This window comes from Lissotriton vulgaris, chromosome 9, assembly GCF_964263255.1.
Source record: "Lissotriton vulgaris chromosome 9, aLisVul1.2, whole genome shotgun sequence".
Classification (NCBI taxonomy): Eukaryota; Metazoa; Chordata; class Amphibia; order Caudata; family Salamandridae; genus Lissotriton; species Lissotriton vulgaris.
The window spans coordinates 487,954,814-487,977,645 of NC_141697.1; the positions used below are offsets into that span (position 1 = coordinate 487,954,814).

The 22,832-nt window shown below is 43.7% G+C and overlaps 1 protein-coding gene across 2 annotated transcripts in view; it reads right to left on the reverse strand.

Moving 5' to 3' along the window:
- Positions 1-5,554: 5,554 nt before the first annotated feature.
- Positions 5,555-22,832, reverse strand: part of HIF1A (hypoxia inducible factor 1 subunit alpha) — a 191,271-nt gene continuing 173,993 nt past the window's right edge. For both annotated transcript variants that reach the window (XM_086937946.1, XM_086937945.1), the window contains exons 14-15: positions 18,881-18,998; positions 5,555-6,936 (exon numbers count right to left, since the gene is read on the reverse strand). In XM_086937946.1, coding sequence (XP_086794072.1) covers positions 6,785-6,936; positions 18,881-18,998 — 270 coding nt within the window. In that variant the 3' untranslated portion in view covers positions 5,555-6,784. The remainder of the gene's footprint in view (positions 6,937-18,880; positions 18,999-22,832) is intronic.

Below are 22,832 nucleotides of genomic sequence, written 5' to 3' on the forward strand. Positions count from 1 at the left end.
CCTTGCAGACAGCCCCTGCGGTGCACAGCAAAAAACTGTGTGTAGCGAGGGAAGCCACCTGGGGAGGAAAAGGAGCATGATCTGGGCAGACGGTGGACACCCTTCGGGGAAGGGTGCAGTGCCTGGGAAGGCACCTGAATGGAAAAGGAGCAGGGCCCGGTCAGACAGTGGGCGCCCATGGGGGATGGGTGCAGAGCTTGGATAGAGGTTGGGCGGCTGTGCAGAAATTGCACAGGGCATGGTCAGAGGGAGGGCACCAGTGGGAATGGTCTGGTGCACAGCCTGGCTGGGATTTGGGCACATGATTGCTAACACCTATCTGCGTACAGCCATTTCAAATTTTAGTCAGTGATGTCATCAATGTGTATGAAGGGGGTGCAAGTTATAGCTAGTTTACTAAATTAGAGCTGGTGAGTTTCAGTGGCTTTTAAACGTTAGCTCTTATCTCACTTCAACATCTAACTATAATGACAGTTTACACAGTTTTTTCCAGTAGAAATATATAGATTAATGGCAAAAACAAAAGTTTAAAAATAATTTAATCAAGGTGTCCAGATATGGTCTGATAGGCCACTGTGAACGGCACATGTCTATCTCAATTGGCTAGCCACTACCTGAACAACCAGGACAATATGTTGTGGCAGATATTAAAGGATTCATGGACATTGTCCCTGCGTCTTGAAAATGAATATAAGCAATATATAAGGGGGCAGAGTGAGCATGCTCTCACTCCCAAGCGGCATGTGGGTAGTCCCGGAGGGACCCACCAATTCACTGTCTGGCCGCAATATGGACGTGCTAGCCATGACAGGACAATATGGGTGTGGTCCCCATTGATATGTATGCACTAAAAGCCTGTTTTTGCGGATCATGAAAAGGAGCACATATAAAGGGTTATAACCGGTTTTAGTCACAATATAAAACATATATTGGTGGGACCATACTAATTATGTTAATTTTAGTGTGTTCATCCAGTGAAAAGAGCTGATCCTCTGCTGGCATTTGATTAACAAAGTTAGAAGAAAACAGTTCTCTAATGATTTTAACATAGGGATTAGAGAAGGTCCTCTAGAAGCTAAAACAAGTGCACATTTTCTACAGGTTCAGACGATCTTCCTCAACCATGTGAGAACAAAGTCAGATATTCTAAGGGAAACATACTTCCAAGAACAGAAGCAGCCTGTCAGTTGGTTCATGTTTTTTTCTGCAGCTTCTCATAATGATCTAAGGAAGAAGTACAGCCCTAACAAACAAGTTACTTACCTTCGGTAGCACATTATCTGGTAGAGACAATATCTAGCTGCAGATTCTTTAACTTTGAATTAACCAGGCGTCAGACTGGATCCGGAAACTTTTGTGTGAGCAGTACCCCTGCACTCAGTCGGGTGGCTCTCACGGTTCTGCGTGGCATCGTGCACGTCGGATGAAACGTCAGTCACTCATATAGGCAACACCCAGGCTCATGGACGTCAGTTACTTTTCACGACTTTCCATGCCAGAAGCAAAGTGACTAGTGTGTGTCCAAACTAGGGCCCTGAAAAGGGAGCTACCCTAGCTCTATAAATATGTTCGCAGAGCGAGAGGCGTGGGTGGGTCTGTAAGGAATCTGCAGCTAGATATTGTGTCTACCACATAATGGGTTACCGAAGGTAAGTAACTTGTTCATCTGAGTGACACTTCTAGCTGCAGATTCCTTACCTTTGAATAGATACACAAGGCATACCATCCTGGGGTGGGCTGCGGACAAATTACTAGACTAAAAAGTCCTGCAGGTTCGAAAGAGCTAAATGCCCATTCGTACAGATCTGAATGTCCAGGCAGTAGTGTTTAGGTAATGAGTGCAGGGAAGCCCCCGTTGCTGCATTACAGATGTGCAGGACTGGCACCCTAAGAGCCAACTATGTGGTCGCAGCCTTCCCTCTGATGGAATGGGGCCTTAATCCCAGAGGAGGCTGCTTTTTAGCCAGGGCATATCAGATCTTGATACAGAGAACAACCCAGCGCAAACTGGTCTGTTTCTGAACTGCCTAGCCTTATTTATCTCCTACATAACCCACAAAGAGTTGGCTTTTATGCAGTCAAGGTACAATGACAAATCTTTTTTTCGGTCCAGACGATGGAGTCACTCCTCTTCCTTAGAGGGATGTGGAGGAGTATAAAAGGTGGGCAGTGCGACCGATTAACCCAAATGGAATTGGGTCCCACTTTAGGTAGGAAAGAGGCCCGGGTGCAAAGCACCACCTTATCCGGAAATATCCTAAGATGGGGAGGCTTGGATGATAAAGCCTGCAGCTCACTCATCCTCCGGGTAGATGATATTGCCATAAGAAATGCTGTATTTATGGTAAGCAGCCGGAGGGGACAGTTATGTTGCGGCTCAAAGGAAGCACGCATGAGGTAATTGAGAACCAGGTACAGATCCCACTGAAGCATAATGAAGGGTGTCACGGGAAACATATGTACAAGCCTTTTTAAGAACCCATTTACAGTAGGGGACTTGAATTAAGAGGGTTGTCAGGCAGATGCAGAAAAGCAGGCAGAGCAGAAAGATAACCCTTGAGAGTTCCCAGACAGAGCCCTGCTGGGCAAGGGTAAGAAAAACTACAAGAATATCAGAAAGAGGGTTGATAAGACTTTTCTGAACAATATTTTTTAAATGTTGCGAATGGCAGGCGGATACGTTTTGGTGGAGGGATGCCTGGCCTTCAGAATAACCCGAAGGCGCCCCGCCATCTGATGTCACGGTGGGCGTGTGTGGAAGACGGCTGGGGGCCGTGGAATTCTCCTGCACAGCGAAGCGGATAACTACAAACTTCAGGAGGAAGGTCAAATGTTATCAACTGCCGCCACTCAATCTCCACACAAGGAGACAGAGAGGTGACAGATTCGGTGGAGAACCCTCTCCTGCTGCTGCAACAGAAGGTCCTCCTGAAGGGGCAACCTGATCGGCAGATCGATGCTCATTTTCAGAAGTTTGGAATACCAAACTCTTTGTGCTTAGTCCAGAGCCACAGAATGAATTAATCCCGGTCTTTTCTGAACTTCTTGGAGCTCCAATCGCGAGGACAACTGTTGGCGAGAGATAGCTGCCTTGGAAACATTAACATGCAATGCAACTGGCATTGTGTGTTTTTCTTTAGAGACAAACAGATCTAACCAAGGCTCTCCCCACTGCTGAAAGAGACTATGTGCCACCTCCGGCTGGAGATGCCATTCGTGACCCACTAGGAATAGGCTGCTGAGCTAGTCTGCCCTGGCATTCAGAGAACCTGCCAGGTGTTGAACCACCAGGTTTATGCTGTGCTGTTCCAGCCATGTCCAGTGATGTACAGCCTCTTGACAAAGATTACACGACCCCACCTGTATGTTGCTTCATTAATTAGAAGATCTTTTCTGTTTTGTAGAATCTTCAGTAATGAATGACTACACCAGAATATTCAACAGATGTAAAAACTGCTGGGATTTTGCAGTTGTATAGTCATCACAAGGACTCTTGCATCCAAGGAGACACAAGAACCCAAGCCTCAGGAGCCTGGCGGCTTCCCCGTATTTGGCATCCCAAACAGATAAGAAGCCTCCCTCCCAAGATGCCACATAAAACCTGGAGTACAGTGTAGACCAGTTGGGTCGCACCTTGGATTTACACAGGTGGGTGGTGGGAAACAATCAAATGTGTCACAGAGGTGCCCCACCATGTAGAGGTACCTTCACTGCAGAATGGCGACAATCTACCCAACTGCAGCAAATGCATTTTAGATGGTTGCTAGATTTCACTCACTGAATTCACCAACATTAAATCTTCAGGTGGAAAAATGGAAGATTCCTCAAAGGATGAGATGGAGTGTGGTTTGATAAATGATTCCAAGGAGTATGCTGATGTAAGAATTGTCAGCTTCCATATGAACTTTGATGTAATCCCTCTCTGGGTGTCAGGGCTGTTTTTATAAGGACATCAACCAAACATTATTGTACTGTTGCCACAGAGTTGAAGTACTGCCACTCACCTTCAACAGTTGTCCAGTATGACTGAACAAGTGTTGGTTTGTTTGTGGGAAGTGCAGACAAGAGGATTACACACATGAACATGGATACCAGTTTAAGTGGAGCTTGAAAATGTCCTAGGTTTGCCTTTCTGGCAAAGGGCCATTGTATTCAGTGTTATGTTGCTAATTGGTCTGTTTTAACAGATGACTGGGATCATAGGACAGATGCATCTTTTACCTTTGGTCTAAAACCGTTTTAGTTCAAGCATTCTTTAAACAATTAGTCAATAAAGCAGCTATAGTGGTATTTAAGGTGGTGTTTAATGCTGGCTGGTATCTGGGAGTATTTTGGCTTGAATTCGCGTTTCCTAAAAAGAGACCCATCTTTCTCACTTCACTTGCTGCTACTACTTTTTTATCGACAGCTCTAACAGTAAATGTTACAAATGGTGTAGATGTCACTTTCCTTGTAAGAGCAACAACTGATTACTCGTCTTAGGAAACAGGCATGATAGTGGCGATTATTATTCCTGTATTTTGCGGATGCAGCCACAGGTAAAACAGAGGATGGTCGGTCCAGAGACCGCGACGATGTCAGTTGGAGGCAACTCCGACCAACATCGTATTCGAACCCATAGTGGCTTTTCTTCACAAGGGTGACTTTTTGATTTTGAGACAATATTTTATATTTTCATTCTGAGGACTAGGGGTTCTCAATTAAAGAATATCGAGGCACGTAGTTTAAGGTACCTGTGGTATGATTTTTTATTGTCAGTTCTTTAACTGTAGATACAAATTAGCTTATAGAGAGCAGACTACTCTTTAAGATTCAGAAGATGTGCTCCTTTTGCAGAGGATTAGTTTGAGACTATTAAGTTCACTTATCTTCGTGGAGCTGGAAAACCACATTTTTCCAGGCCTGTAGTTATCAAAAATTCAGAGTGCATCAAGTGATACTAGTGGAACAATACTGAATAATGTACAAAATATATGTACTTCGTATTGAAAAAGAGCAGGTGCTTTGATCTGAAAAACTGTACTTCAGTTATGAGCAAATTAATCGAAACTGGATGATGCAATTGGTATTCCTAGTACAAACCCCCCAAAACAATATGAAAATCTATAAAAGGTAAATAATAATTTTGTTTGTGCTTCTACAGGGTTCTTTCTGGTAAAGCAAAATCTGAACCTCCAAAACCTTCAAGCCCCAAACAAGGTCACGTGCAATGTCACAGACTGCGATTTTGGCACCTGTTAGCATATAAGAGAATTGAGTGCTTAAAATATAGAATTAACGGGTGACATGCACTGATTGATGGCGTAGACACACTGACAAATGAGCACACACAAGCAAGTGGCTGACCAGCTTATTTTGATGTAATACGTTTGAAAAGTAGGTTAGTATACAGTCAAGGGGTAGTTCAGAGAACAGATTATATCCTTACTGCCCAAAATGTACTCTTTGTTCTCAGTAGTTTTGTTGGTACTTGAAAGTTTGGAAAATTGTTAAAGCACATTTATAAAAGGACTACTTAGAAACCCAGTAAAACAAGTGCTTGAGGAACATGTAGCCTGGTCCACGTATAATGTTTATTGATGTAATAAAACAATACAGTTAGTGTTAGATCCAACCACAAACGGGAAAAATGAAAAGAAAATAATTTGCACGATTGGTACAGTACAAAGAAAGGAGAAGATGTTCAGATGTGATGATACATGGCGAAATAAAGTCCTCTAAAAATATTTTCAGTCATTAAAATCTCTATGAAAAAATAAAAACATTAATAGCGACAGTGCATGAAACGAAACATCAAAAACTGAACAACTCAATGTACTATGCAGTTTTCCTACCAATGCATAAACTGTTACAATCCGTTTGAAATATCACCTATTCCACGCAGGGTAAGCAGAACATTTATATTCAATATTAGTTATGCAACACTAAAATGCATTTTCACAACTGCAGGTAAGGTTTAAAAAGGTGACACGGAAACTACATAATTTAGAAATGTAAATCTCTTTAAAAATGAAGAGATTTGACAGTAAATGCTGCTACTCCAGCTGAAATCTATCTTTTTTTTCACCGATTGCAAATAGTTCACAAATTCTTTCCGTAGTATCCACTACACAGCATTTTAAGAATAGTTTACATTACAGTGCGACTAACAATGACATACTCCATCCAGGCTTAACATGATTTATTAGGCAAAAACTGAAACAAATGGAAAAAAGGTTCGTTTATTCCTTTTTGTAGCACTAGTCACAAATGCAGAGTATATTGCATGAGAACTGCTGGTATTTTTTGTTTTTCTTAAGAAAATATATATTGTGCGATTGAGGCTACAATGCAGGGTGCGCAAAGCAACGTTTCTTCTGCAAAGAAAACCTAATACAACAGAACTTTTCTGAGGGCAGTACTGAGGAAAACAACACAAGTCTGCGTAAGGAGTGCAGCATTTTTAGCCGAGTGGAAATTTCACTGTTAAATATTTTATCTAGCATTTACTCCTTAGCCGAACAATAATGGAAGGTGCATTCACTGCGGATTTTAAAGTGTTTGTTTGAGCTTAATGCGTCAAAGAAAATGACAATCCATGTGCAGCAATGATTCTGTAAAATTTGGGTCTTAAAGACTGCCGAGAAAAGTAGACTGCGGATCAGAACTGAACTAACTCGAATAGTGCAGTATTGTAGCCAGGCCTCTAAGATCAGGTATAGAAAATATAAATAGACTGCTGCCTTAGGGGTGAGAAGGGAAGGGATGATGATTCATAAGTGTCCAAAAGCAGGATGATTAAAGATCAGTTAACCTGATCTAGAGCTCTAAGCAATTCCTCTCCCTGTAACAGATTTCTGCTGTCCTGTAAGGGGGCGTTGACTTCACAATCATAGCTGGTTAGATGGGGTAATTTACTTCCATCCACGGAATGCCCAAGAAGTCGACTTGTCATGTCTAAACAGGAGGAAAACAAATTCATTACATTCATTACATTATATCTAAAATCGAGACTCTTCAGAGTTATTTGAAGTTTTTAAAAAAACACGAATTAAAAAACAAACAAGACTTTATAAACATTCAAACCATTAAAAAGCACATTCCTTCAGTAATAGAACGATGTAACTAAGAAGCTTTATTACATGACAAACTTTATTTGTATCTACTTAAGTTTATACATTGTATGTAATGTATAGCTTCCATGTCAAAAGACTTGCTCTATAGGCTTGGCTGGGATAGTGTATAATTTATCCTTTAAAATGTAGTGGTCTAACTGACAAAATCTCTTTACCTGAAAATGTATGAATTTCCAAATGATCTAGTGAATGACTCTGAGCTAAATAGATCTGTTTAGAATAGATTCACGTCATTGTCCAGTCTGTATTTCAATTACTCTTAGAGAATGTAGACTGAAATCGAAAGTTGGTCTTTTTTCAAACATTTTATTGATTTTCGAATTGAACATTTATGGGTTTTACAAGGATGTCAATCCAAATTCAGTTGTGTGCAAGTTATAATGTAATCACTCATTTATGGATGGTGGGTAACAAAGCACTCTAGAGGCATGGTCTCATATTGCAGGGTGAGCCGTATGTATCGGGTGGTTTGGGCGGTGTGGAAGCGATGTTGGTGGATAGTGTGGTTTTCCAAGAGTGTTGGTCACAGTGGTGGGGATATTGAGTGTTTAAGAGCATGGAACAGAGTTTCCACTCAGCAGATGAGAGGTCATATTGCCCCTTCAAACAGCTCCTGCATTTGAAAGTTCCTCACCACGGTCATTTTTCTCAATGTGTCTCTTTATGTCAGATTCCATCATCCCCATTGCGTGATACAATCGGTGTATCTTCTGCCCCATAGTTTGTCAGTACTTGCAAAAGCTCATCCTGTGCTTGAACCATATGTTCAGCCTCCCTTTATTGTGGTGGTCCCCATTCTCAAATTCTAGGGCATTTGTTAGCTAGTTTCAATGCCAGATGGATAAATTTGCCCATGATGCTACTTTTACTTGCGGTCTTGTCAACCTGTCCCCGCCGACCCAAAGTCACCACACAGCTTTTCTTTGTTTAATGGGAAATTACTTTTTTTAATTTAAGGGAAAAATAATTCACATATTTCATTTTTTCAATGAAAAACCAATTTTTACATTAGTTATTTTGACTGAAAATGTTCATGAAGTTATGAGTTTCATGGCAAAATTGAGTCTTTTTCGTCCACCTAAATTGACAAAGTGTAATGACATTTTCTTTTAAATCGTGATCTTAAACTTTTTACTACTTATTGGCTGACAATGCTTTTTTCACACCTCAGGGTTCCTCCCAGCCCCTTATGTTATCCTACATGTGGTAATGTTTTTTTATGACACGAAACCTGCTTGCCAGAACGGATGATGATGGCAGTAATTGTATTTGAGCTCTACTCCAGCCAATCACAATTTGAGTGCAAAATTTCTAGCGATCTCCAAAGTGATTGTTTCCAACCTTCCACCACACCTACTCACCTGTGCACAGCAGGTTTGGGCCAGAGCGTTTACACTGCCTGAAACCTAGGCATCACGCACAAAAACAGGCAATCACATTTTTTTGGGAAAAAAATACAAAAAGGTGACTAGCCAGATTGGCAATCCATGACTTGATGGCCAAAACAACAGATATGTACAGAATTGTGAACTCTTTCAAACCAGCTCGGGAGCTTTTTTTTGGACAAATATATATTTACTACTACTGAACGGATTTACTCAGAAAGCGTGCTTATTCTCTAGTGGTGCAAAGTTCTACTTTCATGCCAAGTTTGCAGCAGGTAGATGTGCAACATATCTTATAAGGGCCAAAATCAGAAACTGCTTGTTTTTACACCCAGCTAGTAGCAGATAAATCCATATGGCAGTTGAGTCCATTGAGGAGCAAAGAGCTGCGCGCACAGTGAATGAAGCAGGAACCTATATGGCGTAGTTATTAAGAGGCAAGTAACTTGACGTGTCTCACACATCATGTTAAACAACATGGAGGCCGGTTTGGTAGGATAAAAGTGACACCAAAAAGAATGGTCAGTATTGAATACTATCTGCATTTTAAACAAAGAGAATTGAATAAAGAATTTAATTTAATTGAGGAAGTCTCCGTTACTGTTTCTTGGGAAAACTGATAATAATGAAATAGTGTGTATTCAATAAGATCTTTACTTGTAAGATTCAAATAATGTACTAGATTGTTGAAGGGTGCTGACCACCTCTTGTGAATTTTGTTAAGGGAACCGGGTTTTCCTTCTTCCCTTTAGGACCGTATAGGGATTGGGCTCCTGGTTACTAGCACCTTCTATATAAATTTGTGTGTGTGATATTTAATAGTGGTGCAGGCGTTTTTTTGCCTTAATCCCCAAGTCTTGTTGCTACTTCGTTGATTATTTGCATTTAAACCCCACTGTGCCTGACATCCGAAGTATGCCCCGGAAATCCCTCGACATAGACGCCATCTACAGATTATTTTTTCTTATTCTCATTGACAGTAATCTCTTGAGCGGAGTTTTTATATGTAACTTATAGGGGAATCTGCAAAAAATTTCAAGCTGCAAAACTACTTCTACCTGTAAGTAACCATTTCTATTTTCAGAGTGAATTTTTTCTGGATTCGCATGATGTGCATGGATTACAAAGCGTTTTTCTTTCATGTGGTTTGGTTCGGTTCTTTAGAATGGGTATTTGCAAACAAATGTTTCTGTATGCTCTGCAACACTTCTGCTTCCCTGTTGATCTGAATGCCCATGCAGTAGTGTTTTGTGGATTCTATATCAATGACCATGTAGCAGCTGCGCAACTATCCTCTAATGCTATACTGCCTAAGACAGCGAGTCTTGCTCCTTATATTCCCCACATTGATTGCGCCTTTGGCTTTTCGGTCACTTACTCCCCCAGCCTTTTCTGTCAGTTACTCCCCCTGCTTTATCACAACATTGTATTGTTTGCACTATCCACCTTGCAATTGGTCCTTTGGTGACTGGTAACTTTTCATTGCGTGTGCCAAAGGATTAAAAGAACTGTTCCCCTTCCCTGATGTAATTTGTTCTCTAAATAATACATAATTGCCCTTTTCACATTGAACATGTGCAGTGCTCTGCTTGCGTTCTAGGTTGTTGAAAGCAGGCTGGCAGGTGGATTGCTTGGGTAACATGGAATTTTGATCCCATAGTTGGTAAGAATTTTGGGTTTGTTTTCATAACCACCTGGTATCTGTATCTGTAGGTAAGGCTCTTGGGTGATGAGCGCTTGAAAACCGCGCACTCTTTTTAGTGAGGTCATAGCAATGGGAAAAGCAGTCTTGAGGGCTAAAAAATCCCAGTCGTGCATTCCGCATTTGTTCAAAGGGTGACATGAACTGGGTCAGCAGCACATTCAACTTCCAGGCACACATTTTGGGGGTGCTACTTTCTTTACTCACTCTAGGAAGCGCTTCATCACTGGTATGGTGAAGAAACCTTTACCCAGTCTTCCTTTTGTGTACACTACAATGGATGCTGTGTGGACTCTGATAGAGGTATAGGAGAGCTGTTTGTCTAGTAGATGCATCCAGTATCGAATGGCTTTGGCCCCGTGTTAAGTCTCCGTTTTTCCCAGGCCTGTTACACCATAGCTGGAAAATCTTTTGTTTGTTTATGTAACATTTCCTTATGGTCACCTTGCTTACTTTAGAATCTCTATTGCCCTTCTTGGCAACTTGAGGTGCCCTAACTAAGTCTTCAGGAGCAATACTGCCAGGTTGAGGGTGTTTGGCTCCGGGTGCCACATTTGTCTCACCTGAATTTTTAATAGGTCTCAGTGTGCTGGGGAAGGGATGCACTGCCCTTGGGACATTTCCATGAGGTCCGAGTACCATGTCTGAGCCCATTGTAGAGCTATCAAGATCAGGTTGACTTGTTCCTGTTTGCACTTTTGGATCACATTTGGAGTCTGTGGAATCGGTGGAAAGGCATAAGAAAATATCTGACCAATTTATCAACAGTTTTATATCAAAGTGGGTATGGCCCTAATACGACAACTAGAAAGGGCCTACTATTAGAAGCAACAAGAACATCTAGCCATCACATTTACATTACACAATACTTATGTGCCAAACCTTGAAACAATCATATGGTGCGGCGTATTTATTTACTCAATTATTAATATTATTTCATTGAGCATAGTTATTTGTGTGTGTTCAGGGCAAGGGTGACATTAACCCCTTTGCTGCGGGGGATATTCCCCCGCTGTGCTGGGGGCGCGCACGGCGCTCACATGCTCATGACGAGCTGAGCTAGTCATGAGGCACGGCGCTCCTGTGCTCATGAAGAGCTGAGCTCGTCACGGCCACACCCGTTCCCATGGAACACTCAGCACAGCAGGGGAATTATCTCCGCATGCGAGCGTTCCACGGCACTTGACAAGCTCGTCATGAGCATCGGAGCGCCATGGCTCATGACGAGCAAACATTACAATGCACATAACAATACATAAACCTCAAAGCCAATCATGGTTTCAGAAAGGAAGAAAACGCAACCTAAGTAGTAATTTGTTAACCACTTTAAAATCCAAGTTACAAGGTTGCTACCAGAGGGAACAAGAAATTAACATATCCTGGGATAACCTTATTTACAAAAACAATTATTCCCTGTGATAGGGTGAAATTCCAAAATAGGTGTCCCACTGGTGAAAGGTGCCGATGTGTTTCAAACCCCAACAAACTTTATGGAATTCTCATCAGGGCTGTAACTGGGTATAATCTAAATAAATAGAAAAATAATAAATTTAGTTGGAGCTAGCCCTCCCCAAAATTTAATTAGCTAAATGTTATCAAACTAAAATGCAACTTGTACCTGTGTTGAATAATTGGAAGAAAGCTGTGTTGAAGGTAATCTACACGCGGCTAAACTTAACTTCGTTCTAAGGAGTAAGAAATGAGTTTTTTCCAAATACATATGTCTGTACAAACCACGTGATTCAGAAAAGGGGGTGGTGATGAACAGAGTGTCTGAATTAAGCAGACCACTCTTACCCAGTCCAAAGATCAGGGCTTGATCCATCACCGTTTTTCAGCTCACTGCACCATCCCAGCTCAGAACTTGGCTATATGCAAATTAGTCTGACCCTGGCCCAGTGCATCATGGGAACAGGGCAGACCAAACTACCAAGCCAATTCTTATACTGGGAAGGAAACAAGCTACCGGGGACCGGTTTCTGGCATTTCAGCCGTCTTCGGCCCGGCTTGCTTGAATCCTGATGGTGCAATGAGCTAGGGACTCACATCTGAGTAGACAGACTGATTTGCATATAGCCAGGTTCTGAGCTGGGATGGGGCAGTGAGATAAATAACGGTGATGGATCAAGCCCTGATCTTTGGACTGGGTAAGAGTGGTCTGCTTAATTCAGACACTCTGTTCATCACCACCCCCTTTTCTGAATCGTTTTTGGCCACTATAGGTGTGGCAGGGTATACTCAGACATGAGTCCCTTTCTCACTGCTCCATCAGGATTCAAGCAAGCCGGGCCGAAGACGGCTGAAATGCCAGAAACCGGTCCCCGGTAGCTTGTCTCCTTTCTGGTGAAGAATTGGCTTGGTAGTTTAGTCTGCCCTGTTCCCATGATGCACTGGGCCAGGGACAGACTGATTTGCATATAGCCAGGTTCTGAGCTGGGATGGGGCAGTGAGATAAATAACGGTGATGGATCAAGCCCTGATCTTTGGACTGGGTAAGAGTGGTCTGCTTAATTCAGACACTCTGTTCATCACCACCCCCTTTTCTGAATCTGTACAAACCACAGCTTGTTTCAATGAAGGGTAAATCGGCACTGTTCGGTGCTTCATGACTTACTTTTCTTAAAGAGCGTAGCAGTTGTGATTCTAAGAAACAATGTCCAGGTCTCAAAGTATCACGATTTCTGTAAGCAATAAATTAGACAAGTAAGACCAACTTACTGCGTGTGCATATTGATCAAATCTGAAGGTTAGGTGAATTGGCGCTGCATCACTTATTTTTATTTCATGGGCGTAGCAATTGACCAATGTCCGGCTAACAACGTATCTGGATTTCTATAAATGATACATTTCAAAGTCAGACCGACTATTAGCGTTGTTACCAAGTATGTAAGTTAAACCGGCAGCGTCTCTTGTCGTTCGCTGCTTTTCCAGACATTTCAACTTACTTGCTTGCGTCTTACATAACTCCATGGTGTTCCCCATGTCAAAACTGTAAAGGCGTGGAATGCCAGAGTTCCGGTACTTAATCCTTCGAGACCAGAGCCAGGTCTCTTGCATTCTGGGCTTTGAAGTTTTAAAACGGATTTCCCTGAATTCATTGTGTGTACGTTGTGGCACGGATTTTCAAGAATGCAACAAATGTACCATTTATTTAAAGAAATGTGACAATTCATGCGCAATGTTCATCAAATCCGACCTTTTTCTGACAATACATTTAAATCCATGGATGGTGCGGTTGTATTTCAAAATTAAGTACGCTTCTTATCTTAGAAGTGTTGATTGAATATCGCCTCCTCCGGGGTTCGGTTTTACGGCACATAAAACAGTCCACTTAAATTCTTTCTCAGAATGATTTCTTTCAATGAAGTGTTTGCCCATCGGCGCAGAGACCGCCTTCATTTTGATTATAGATTGATGTTGCACAATGCGCTGGCGGACCTCTTGGTTAGTTTTACCAACGTAAAGATTTTGGCAGGGGCATATAATGACATACACCACATTCTTAGTCTCTCCGTGAGCATGTGATACTGTTGTGAGTAAAGTCTGTTCCTTCCACAGTTTTTTTTTCGCACACAGATCACATCTGGTGTCAGTGGAAAGGCATACTTAAATCTCCCTGACCAATGTATCAAAAGGGCATTCCCCAGTGACTCCGGGTGGTATAACTGGGATGCAAAGCTTAGGCATTTCATGTTTTTTGGTAGTTGCGAAACATACTACTGGCGGAGTCCTCCAGAACGGGAAGGTCTGCCTTGGCACTTCTTGTTTTAGTTCCTACTCGTGCATGGTGTTTGCTTTCCTGCTGAGCCTGTCCGCTTCTGTGTTTTTCTTTTCCTGACAGTTGTATTGCTATTACTGATACCTTCGCTATATAGCCTATCTCCATATCTCATGAGCCAAGAATGATAGCGGGTAGGATCTTGTCCCAACTTCCTTTTTTTGCAAGTACTGCATAGTCGTTGTGTTGTCTGTTTAAATTAAGATTACCCTTCTCGTCAAATGTTTCTGGAAAGCTTTTAGTGTGTCCTCCCTGTCAAATGTTTCTGGAAAGCCTTCAGTGCCAGAAAAAAAATCTTCAGCTCCAGCACATTTATGTGCTGCACTACTTCCTTGGAGTTCCAGATACCCCTGACAATCAGCTTGCCAATGTGAGTTCCCCATCCCATGTGGGATGCATCCGTTGTGGTTGACACAAAGGGAGCTGTTGTTTTTAATGGTTTCCCTACTGTTAGTGTTTTGAGACTACACCATAGCATCTCTCTTTGAACCTTAACTAGATCATCCCAACTTCCGATTGGGGGAGGGGGGGCACAGCTGTGGGACTCATTCTTGTCTTGGTGTCATGTGTAGCCCTGCACGTGGCACCAGCGGAATACGGGAAACAATCATCCCCATAATTCCCCCACCCCCCTGCTTTCATCGACAGACATTGCCCCTTCTGGTAACAGCGACTTTGCTCTATGATTGCTTCAACACTTTTGTCCACTGATCTCACTGTTGTGCTGTCTCGGGATCGAAGATTTTACCTACCTCTAGGAATGTTTTCTTCTTGTCTGGTTTCTGTGAGGACTTCTCATAGCACAAGAGAGAGGACTATATAACCTTATTGATGTTCTTCTTGTATTGACTGCTTGTCTTTGCTTTCACCAGCTAGTCGTCTAAATATGTGTACATGTGTATTCAATGATGCCATAGGTGTGCTGCTACAACAGCTAAGCATTTTGTTTACACTCATGCAGCAGATTGTATTTTTGTAAGGTAATACTTTGAATTGGTAGTGTGTCTTGTTCACTACAAGTCTGAGAAACTGTCTGTGGCGTTTGTTTACTGGTGTGCGCAGGTAGGCATCCTTGGTTGCTATGTATTCTACCTCTTATCAGGAGAATGACCTGTAGCGCTGTCATCTTGACTTTTTGAGTTTTTATTGACTTTTTAGTGATCGCAGGTCCAGTATTGGTCTCAATGTTTTGTCTGGTTTTGGTACTAGGAAGTAGTCCCTTTGAGTCTTTGTTGTAGGGGAACTAATTCTACAGCTTCTTTGGTTAACAGCTCTTCCACTTCTTGCCATAGTCGTTGTTGTGCGTCTATTTTTACCTTCTTTAACCTTGGTGGTTACATTGGAGGCAACTGTTACCTCTATGCAATAATCCGTATGTTATGCTATTTAGCATCCATTCTATCAAAGATTCTCCGATTCTTCCTCCTCCTGGTGACTTGTGTAGAAGGATTACTTGTAGGCAGTCACTTGGTAGAACGATCTTCCCCTTTCGAAGTTCCGCCTCCTCCGCACCCGCTAAACGACTGGCTGGAGCTTGAGCGGTGCAGTCGTTGTGGGTCAGTGATGGGTTCTCTTCGTTGGCTGCTAAAGTCTGTGTTGGATTTTGTGATTGAACAGCTCCTTTTGCAGAGGTTGCCCTCTTTTCCTGGGCCATGCCTTCCCTAAAGGTGCAGAGCTATGTCTACCATCTCTCCAAATAGGCCGTCTCCTGTAAAGGCATTTTGCAGGTGGCTCACTGGACTTCTTGCTTAAAACCGGAGATTCCCAGCCAAGCGTATCTGCGCAAGGCTGTGGCTGTGCAGAGCGGTCTACTAGCTGGGTCTGTGACAGAGCATGGATTTTAGGCATGTGTTAGCAATTGTCTTGCCCTCTTGCAACACTGCGCTTGCTCTCTTCTTGAGCTTTTCTGGGAGATGTTCCAATGGCTCCTCCATCTCGTTCCACTTTTGGTGACCATATCTATTCAGCAAGGCACTGGACTTGGCTATCTGCCACTGTGTTGCTGCTAACCTTTCCATTTTGCTCCCCACCAGGGCTATTCTCTTGCTGTACTTGTTTTGGAGGTGGTCCTGTAGACATGGGTGTATTGGATCTTTTCTGTGCTATTGCCGCAATGAGGGTGTCTGCTAGCACTTTTTCCGGGATGTAAAGAGGGTCCCTTGATGAGAAGCGGTACTTCTGTATCCTCAGTGTTATTGCCTTAGCCATAGCTGGTTCTTTGAATGCCTCTCTGTCCTGGTCTAGCATGCTTGGGAGCATTGGAAGAAACACTTTTCTCTTTTGTTCCGGTAACCTGCTTTTGATTATTTTTCCTTCAGTTGCACTCTGTAGGTGCCTGCAACCCTCTTTACTACTGCATTACATGCAGTGATGTCATCTGGTGGTGATGGTTTTGATGTATAAGACTTCACCCCTTCATCTGGTGAGTCTGCATAGATGTCTTAGCAGTTATCGGTAGTTTCCTTTATGTGACAGAGGCCCTCTTGCTGTTAACGCCTCCTGCTCGAAGAACTCCTGCTCCAACTCTTCTTGTAGATCTGGGGTAGCAGGCTGTTCTAGCTCCTCAGTTTCCTCTGCTTCCACATGCTTTTTCAGTGGAATTCTGTAACCCTGAAGCGAGTCATTGAATTCATTCTTCTTTTTAATTAGGGCTTGGAGTTCGACCGCAAAATGCTTTTTTTTACACTCTACCCGAGCGATTCTTTGTTCTTCGAGCTCCACTTCATCTCTTTGTTTCATCATCGATGCTGACAAACTTTGACATTGAATGCTCCAGTGGTTTTCGACATTGATGAGGAGTAACTCTATGATGTTGACATGGTTCCAGTCTTCGCAGACAGCATCAGGCTGGTTTTCACCATCTCCCTTCTATGCCTTTGATCCTCTGGAGGTCAAAGCAGGTTTCAAGGGTTTACCTCCATCGGTGTCCCTTGTCTTGGACTGTGTTGCTCCATTAGGCTTCACTCTGCCCTCCGGCGTTAACGATTTCGGCATCATTGCCAGTTTCTTTGAATCCAAGGTCTTTAACCTGACAGTGTCTCAGCTCTGAGGGAAAACATTTTCTGAGAGTTCCTCCCAAAACACATTTCTGTGGCTCTTCTCTAGGATGTCTTTGTCGCTTTACAGGCCCAGGTCTTTAAAAGACTCCAGCTTTCTCTGTGGTGATGCAGTCACGCAGTGTGCCCTGACCGCTTCACCCTTGAGTTGATGGTCTGGTGCAAGTACTCTGAGGACGCCGAGCAGTCCTCTACGCTGTGGTCTTTAGGTAAACCGAGATTGCAGACCTTGTGAGTGTCCTTCTGTGTGTACTGGTGGTGACATGTGGGGCAGAATTTCAAGGGGGTATGCTCCATGCCCCTTTTCTCATTCTCCAGCCACATAGTCTTGTTGCGTCGGTCATCTCACATTGGTGTTTCTCAATCCTCTTCCCTACATGGAAATTTTCTGTGGAAATAAAACGTTCTGCAATTTCTTCTATATCGACTGAAGCTCTTTCCCAGTCTTCCAGACCCTAAGGCCGAAAAAAGAATCTGAAAATGGCGACTAAGTCAAGGGATTTCTGGGGCATATGTCTGAATATTACAGATACATCATTACCGAAGGTAAGTAACTTGTTCATCTGAAAGTGACAGTTTGTTATAGATTCCTTACCTTAGAATAGATACCAACCCCGGAGAAGGGTCTGCGAACCAAGTTAACACCAGAAAATCCTAGAGGACTGAATGGGCAAAATAGCCGACTCTCCGGACTTGTCTGTCCAAGCAGTAATGTCTGGTGAACATGTGCAAAGATGCCCACGTGGCTGAAGATGTCAAGAAGTGGAACTCTACGTGCTAATGTTGTGGTTGCCGCAGTAGTTTTAGTGAAATGAGCACGCAAACTCACTGGAGGTTCCTTTTGCGCTAAAGCGTAGCAGATCTTTATGCAAATGACAGCCCATCGAGAGGTAGCTCGCTTTTGAACAGCCCAGCAGTTTTTGGCAACTACATAGCCAACGAAAAGTTTATCATATACCCGAAAGTCCTTTGTGCGGTCACGGTAGAAAGCGCACGTTTAGGGTCCAGATGGTGGAGTCTCTCCTCCTCCTTGGAAGGGTGAAGCAGTGGGAAAAAAGGTGGGCAAAGTGATGGTTTGTCCAATGCGAAATGGTGAAACCGCATTAGGTAGGAACAAAGTCTGCATCCGAAGCACCACTTTGTCCAGACGCACAGAGAAGAAAGGAGGCTTAGAAGATAGAGCCTGAAGCTCACTCACTATGCGAGCAGAGGTGACGGCAACAAAGAAGGCAGTTTTCAGAGTGAGAAGCCTGAGAGGACAGATATGAAGAGGCTCGAAGGAGCACACGTAAGATAAGTTAAAACAAGGTTCAATTCCTACTGGGGCATTATGAAGGGAGAAGGAGGAAAGAGATGAATAATGCCCTTAAAGAATCTATTTACAAAAGGAGACTTGAATAATGGCTAATCTTGTAGCCGAAGGAAAGCTGCAAGGAACCCTTTAAGAGTGCCCAGGGCAGAGCCCTGCTGGGCTAAAGAAAGTAGATACAGGAAAACCTGGATTTTCAATCTCCCAGACGAATATGTCATGGACGCTATCTAATCCTGCCTGACTTACTGTTTACTCACTATCTAGCCAGCGCCAGGATGCTCCTTTCGGAGCGATAGTTGCGCTTTATAAATACACAATACAACTGGAAAAGTAAAACTACAGAGTATGTAGAGTACTGTTTTGTTTTTTTACTATGGACAATGTAAATGTGTCAAATATGATTTAGAGCCACTTAGGGTTAATTCCAGAACCACATCAGACAAAAATAGCACTAGTAAATCTTCAAACAATATGACGTACACAAATGCTTAAAATGGTGACTTAGTTATTTGAAAATAAAGATGAAACCAACCTGTTGATATTAATATGATGGTTCTTTGCTCTGCTCCACTAGGCTCACAACCTTTGACACGCTTCCAAGATAATGAGACATTAGTGCCAGGACTACTGGAGGTCTGGAACAATGAACCCTGTTTAAAAAATATATATATATATGTTTTATGTAATGATAATCGCGGTCAGTCCACAAGTCTGAGTAATGACTAAGCCTATCAACTATTTCTAAATCAATGCAAATGAAGTTTATATATCAAGCATTTTTTTTATGAGCTTTTACCACAAGCAAGAAATGGTAGCGGTAAGGAAAAGTTACATGTTTGTTCCACATCAAAAGTATTTCCTTTAATAACTCACACAAGAATATCCCCTAATATGTGTGTGATCTTGAACACATTTTAATAAATACATCTTTTTATGAGGTTTTTGTAAAGTAAACATGTCTAACAGCTCATTCACTCATATACAAATAATATTACATATGAAACTAAACTGAACCACTACCACCACACATTCCACAGAGCATACAGACACAAAGGCACAGATTATCAGACTACCTAGATGTTTTCCCACCATGAATGCCCAGAACTCTGAATAAAGGCGCTTCTTAGAATGTCAAGAGCTCTACCAGGTTAGAGTAAGGACAGAAATGCCAGAACAAATTTTGAAAAACTAATAAACAAGCGTAGGCAAGGCAAATAGGTGCAATGAGGCCTCCGCGTTATTCTGTAGACAGGCACCTTTGATTTCAGATTTACCAATCCAAGATGGTGAATGCCACTTGCATGGGAACATAAAAAAAAGTAACTTTACTTGCACTAAATTGCATCTTTGAATGCAGAGTAACCTAGTACCAATTGCTAAGACATGTGCACATGTGGAGAGGGAGCGACCTGAGTTTTCTGGGGGGGGGGGGGGAGAGCAGGGCCCAAGCACGACAGCTAGAAAGCATGTAAACTCTCCTGAAGTGCTAAAAGAACAAGCATTTACAATGCAATGGTCTCGGCATTATTAAAGGTAGAGCTATTGGCATTGCTCATGACTTTTTTTTTTAAATCATAAACAAATGGCATTGTCATTTACAATGCCAATAGCTTAATCGCTCGCAAATGCATGACCTATTGCCTTTACACCCACACAGAGCCACACATATACAGAGCCACCCACACAGAGCCACCCACACAGAGCCACCCGGAGTCATTATCACAGAGCCACCCACACACAAACAGAGCCACCCACATATAGAGCCACCTACAAAAAAAGCTATCCACACATAGAGCCACCTACAAAAAATAAATGGCATTGTCATTTACATTGCCAATAGCTTAATCGTTAAATAAATGGCATTGTCATTTACAATGCCAATAGCGTAATCGCTCGCAAATGCAGGACCTATTGCATTTACACCCACACAGAGCCACACACACAAAGCCACCCACACACACATACAGAGCCGCACACACAGAGCCTCCACACACACCCAACGCCCCCCCACACACACCCAACGCCCCACACACACAACCAACGCCCCACACACACAACCAACGCCCCACACACACACCCAACGCCCCACACACACACCCAGAGCCCACCACACACACACCCAGAGACCACCACACACACACCCAGAGACCACCACACACACACCCAGAGCCCCACACACACACCCAGAGCCCCACACACACACCCAGAGCCCCACACACACACCCAGAGCCACACACACACCCACACACCAAGAGCCACACACACACCCACACACCCAGAGACACACACACCCACACACCCAGAGACACACACCCACACCCAGAGACACACACCCAGAGCCACACACACCCACCCAGAGCCCCACACACACACACCCAGAGCCCCACACACACACACCCAGAGCCCCACACACACACACCCAGAGCCCCCCGCACACACCCAGAGCCCCCCGCACACACCCAGAGCCCACACACACACACACCCAGAGCCCACACACACACACCCAGAGCCCACACACACACACACACACCCAGAGCCCACACACACACCCAGAGCCCACACACACACCCAGAGCCCACACACACACCCAGAGCCCACACAAACACCCAGAGCCACACACACAGGAGAGCAAGCAGAGCGAGGGGGCAGGGGAGCAAGCACAGCCAGTGTGCAGGGGAGCAAGCTCAGCCAGGGGGCAGGGGAGCAAGCACAGCCAGGGGGCAGGAGAGCCAGCACAGCGAACTTAAAGGAAGGCACGGATACACACACTTGATTACAGGTATTATCATTCTTTTAGCACAAAAAAGGTGGAGGTAAAGGGATCAGAAGGAAAAAGCGAAGGAAGAAGAGAAAAAATGGAGAGAGAGGAGGAGAGCGACAATGGGAGCAGGGAGAGTGGAGGAGGTAGACAAAAGGAGGTGAGAGGGAAAGAGATAATAAAAAGAATGGGTATGGTTGAGATTGGAGGAGAGAGATGGCCAAAAGCAGAAATGGAAGGGAAAATGCTACGTTCTAATCGAAAGAGGCCCACTTCACCTTTCACCCCAATTAGGCAGACAAGAACAGTTTCAAACATGGTAAATAATAAATTAGCAATAGAGCAACATGCAGGCATGCCAGGACACTACAAAACTTCTGTGAATTACAGTGATTTTTGTACCCGACCGGCACCCACTGTGACATCTGCCGATAGTGCGCTCTCTTTTGGAATTACATAATCACACACGCACAGGCTTCATTGCAGCACCCCACGACTCCCACTTACTTCTCAAAGCTGCAGGAGCTCGAGCCACCGCAGCATCACACAGCCTCCTCAGAGAGTCTTCTGGGCCAGGCCTAGACTCGGGTCACATGACTATAGTCATAGTGTCAAGAAGGGCGGTATTTCAGCGCTGGTTTTTAATTTTTAACAGGTCTGCGAATGGCGAGCCCCGCACCTCTTGAAGCCCTGTATAAACTACTACTGCAGCAGCCGTGCTTAGAAGCTTGTTTACACAGTCCCATTAGAAGACTAGCAGCCCTGCTTATGAGCTTGTTTACACAGTCCCGATAGAAGAGTAGCAGCCCTGCTTAGAATTATGTTTACACTGTCCCATTAGAAGAGAAGCAACCCTGCTTAGAATGTACTTTACATCGTCCATTAGAAGAGCAGCAGCCCTGTTTTGAGAAGTGCTTACGTGCGAAAGAGGGAAAGCAAATGCAATGAGAAGTGCGGCTGCTAGTATGCGAGGTCTGCTGAGAAGTGCTTGTGACAGTACACAGATCTGCTGAGAAATGCAGGAGCTAGCATACCAATGAAGCTGAGAAGTGCAGGTACTAGTATGCAAGACCTGCTGAGAAGTGATGGGTCTAGTGCAGCAGATCTGCTTAGAAGTGCAGGTGCGAAGCCTTTGACCGGAAGTGCCGGGCACTGAAAGCTTGGCAGTATCGGCCCTGCCACTCCCCCTCGATGGAATGAAGGGAACTGCGGGGGGTGAGCTGTAAAAGCTTCGCAACAAAAATTGTTTTTGTTCTTTTTTTCAAGACACAAGTTTGAGCGCAGAGATGGCCAGCAAGGCAACATCTAAAGTTGGAATGGAGAGCAGCTCTCCTTGCAGTTTGCCTTCCTTTGTGGGCTCAGCACAGCTTGCTTTCTGCTGTTCAGCCTGCATCAGGTTGCCCACATCTAGGGGTAAGTTTGGCACTGAGTGATGTCTTCTCCAGAGATGTCTGCGGGTGTAGCTGGGCATCAGTGTTTTAGGTGTGGGCAAGAAAACAGGGAAGACAACAAAGGTCATGTGCATTATTACTAACTGTAAAACAGCCATGGCCCGCTACCACAGAAAAGAGGTTCTAGGTGCACCCTACTAGAGCCACTGGGCACATGGAGTGGCAGCTGGATATTCTGGTTGGCACAACGACTGATGGGCACTGGGTGGGTCATTTATCACCTCTAGCACCACTTTCCGTGAATTCTTCATTGATAAACGATGCAATTTCTGCCC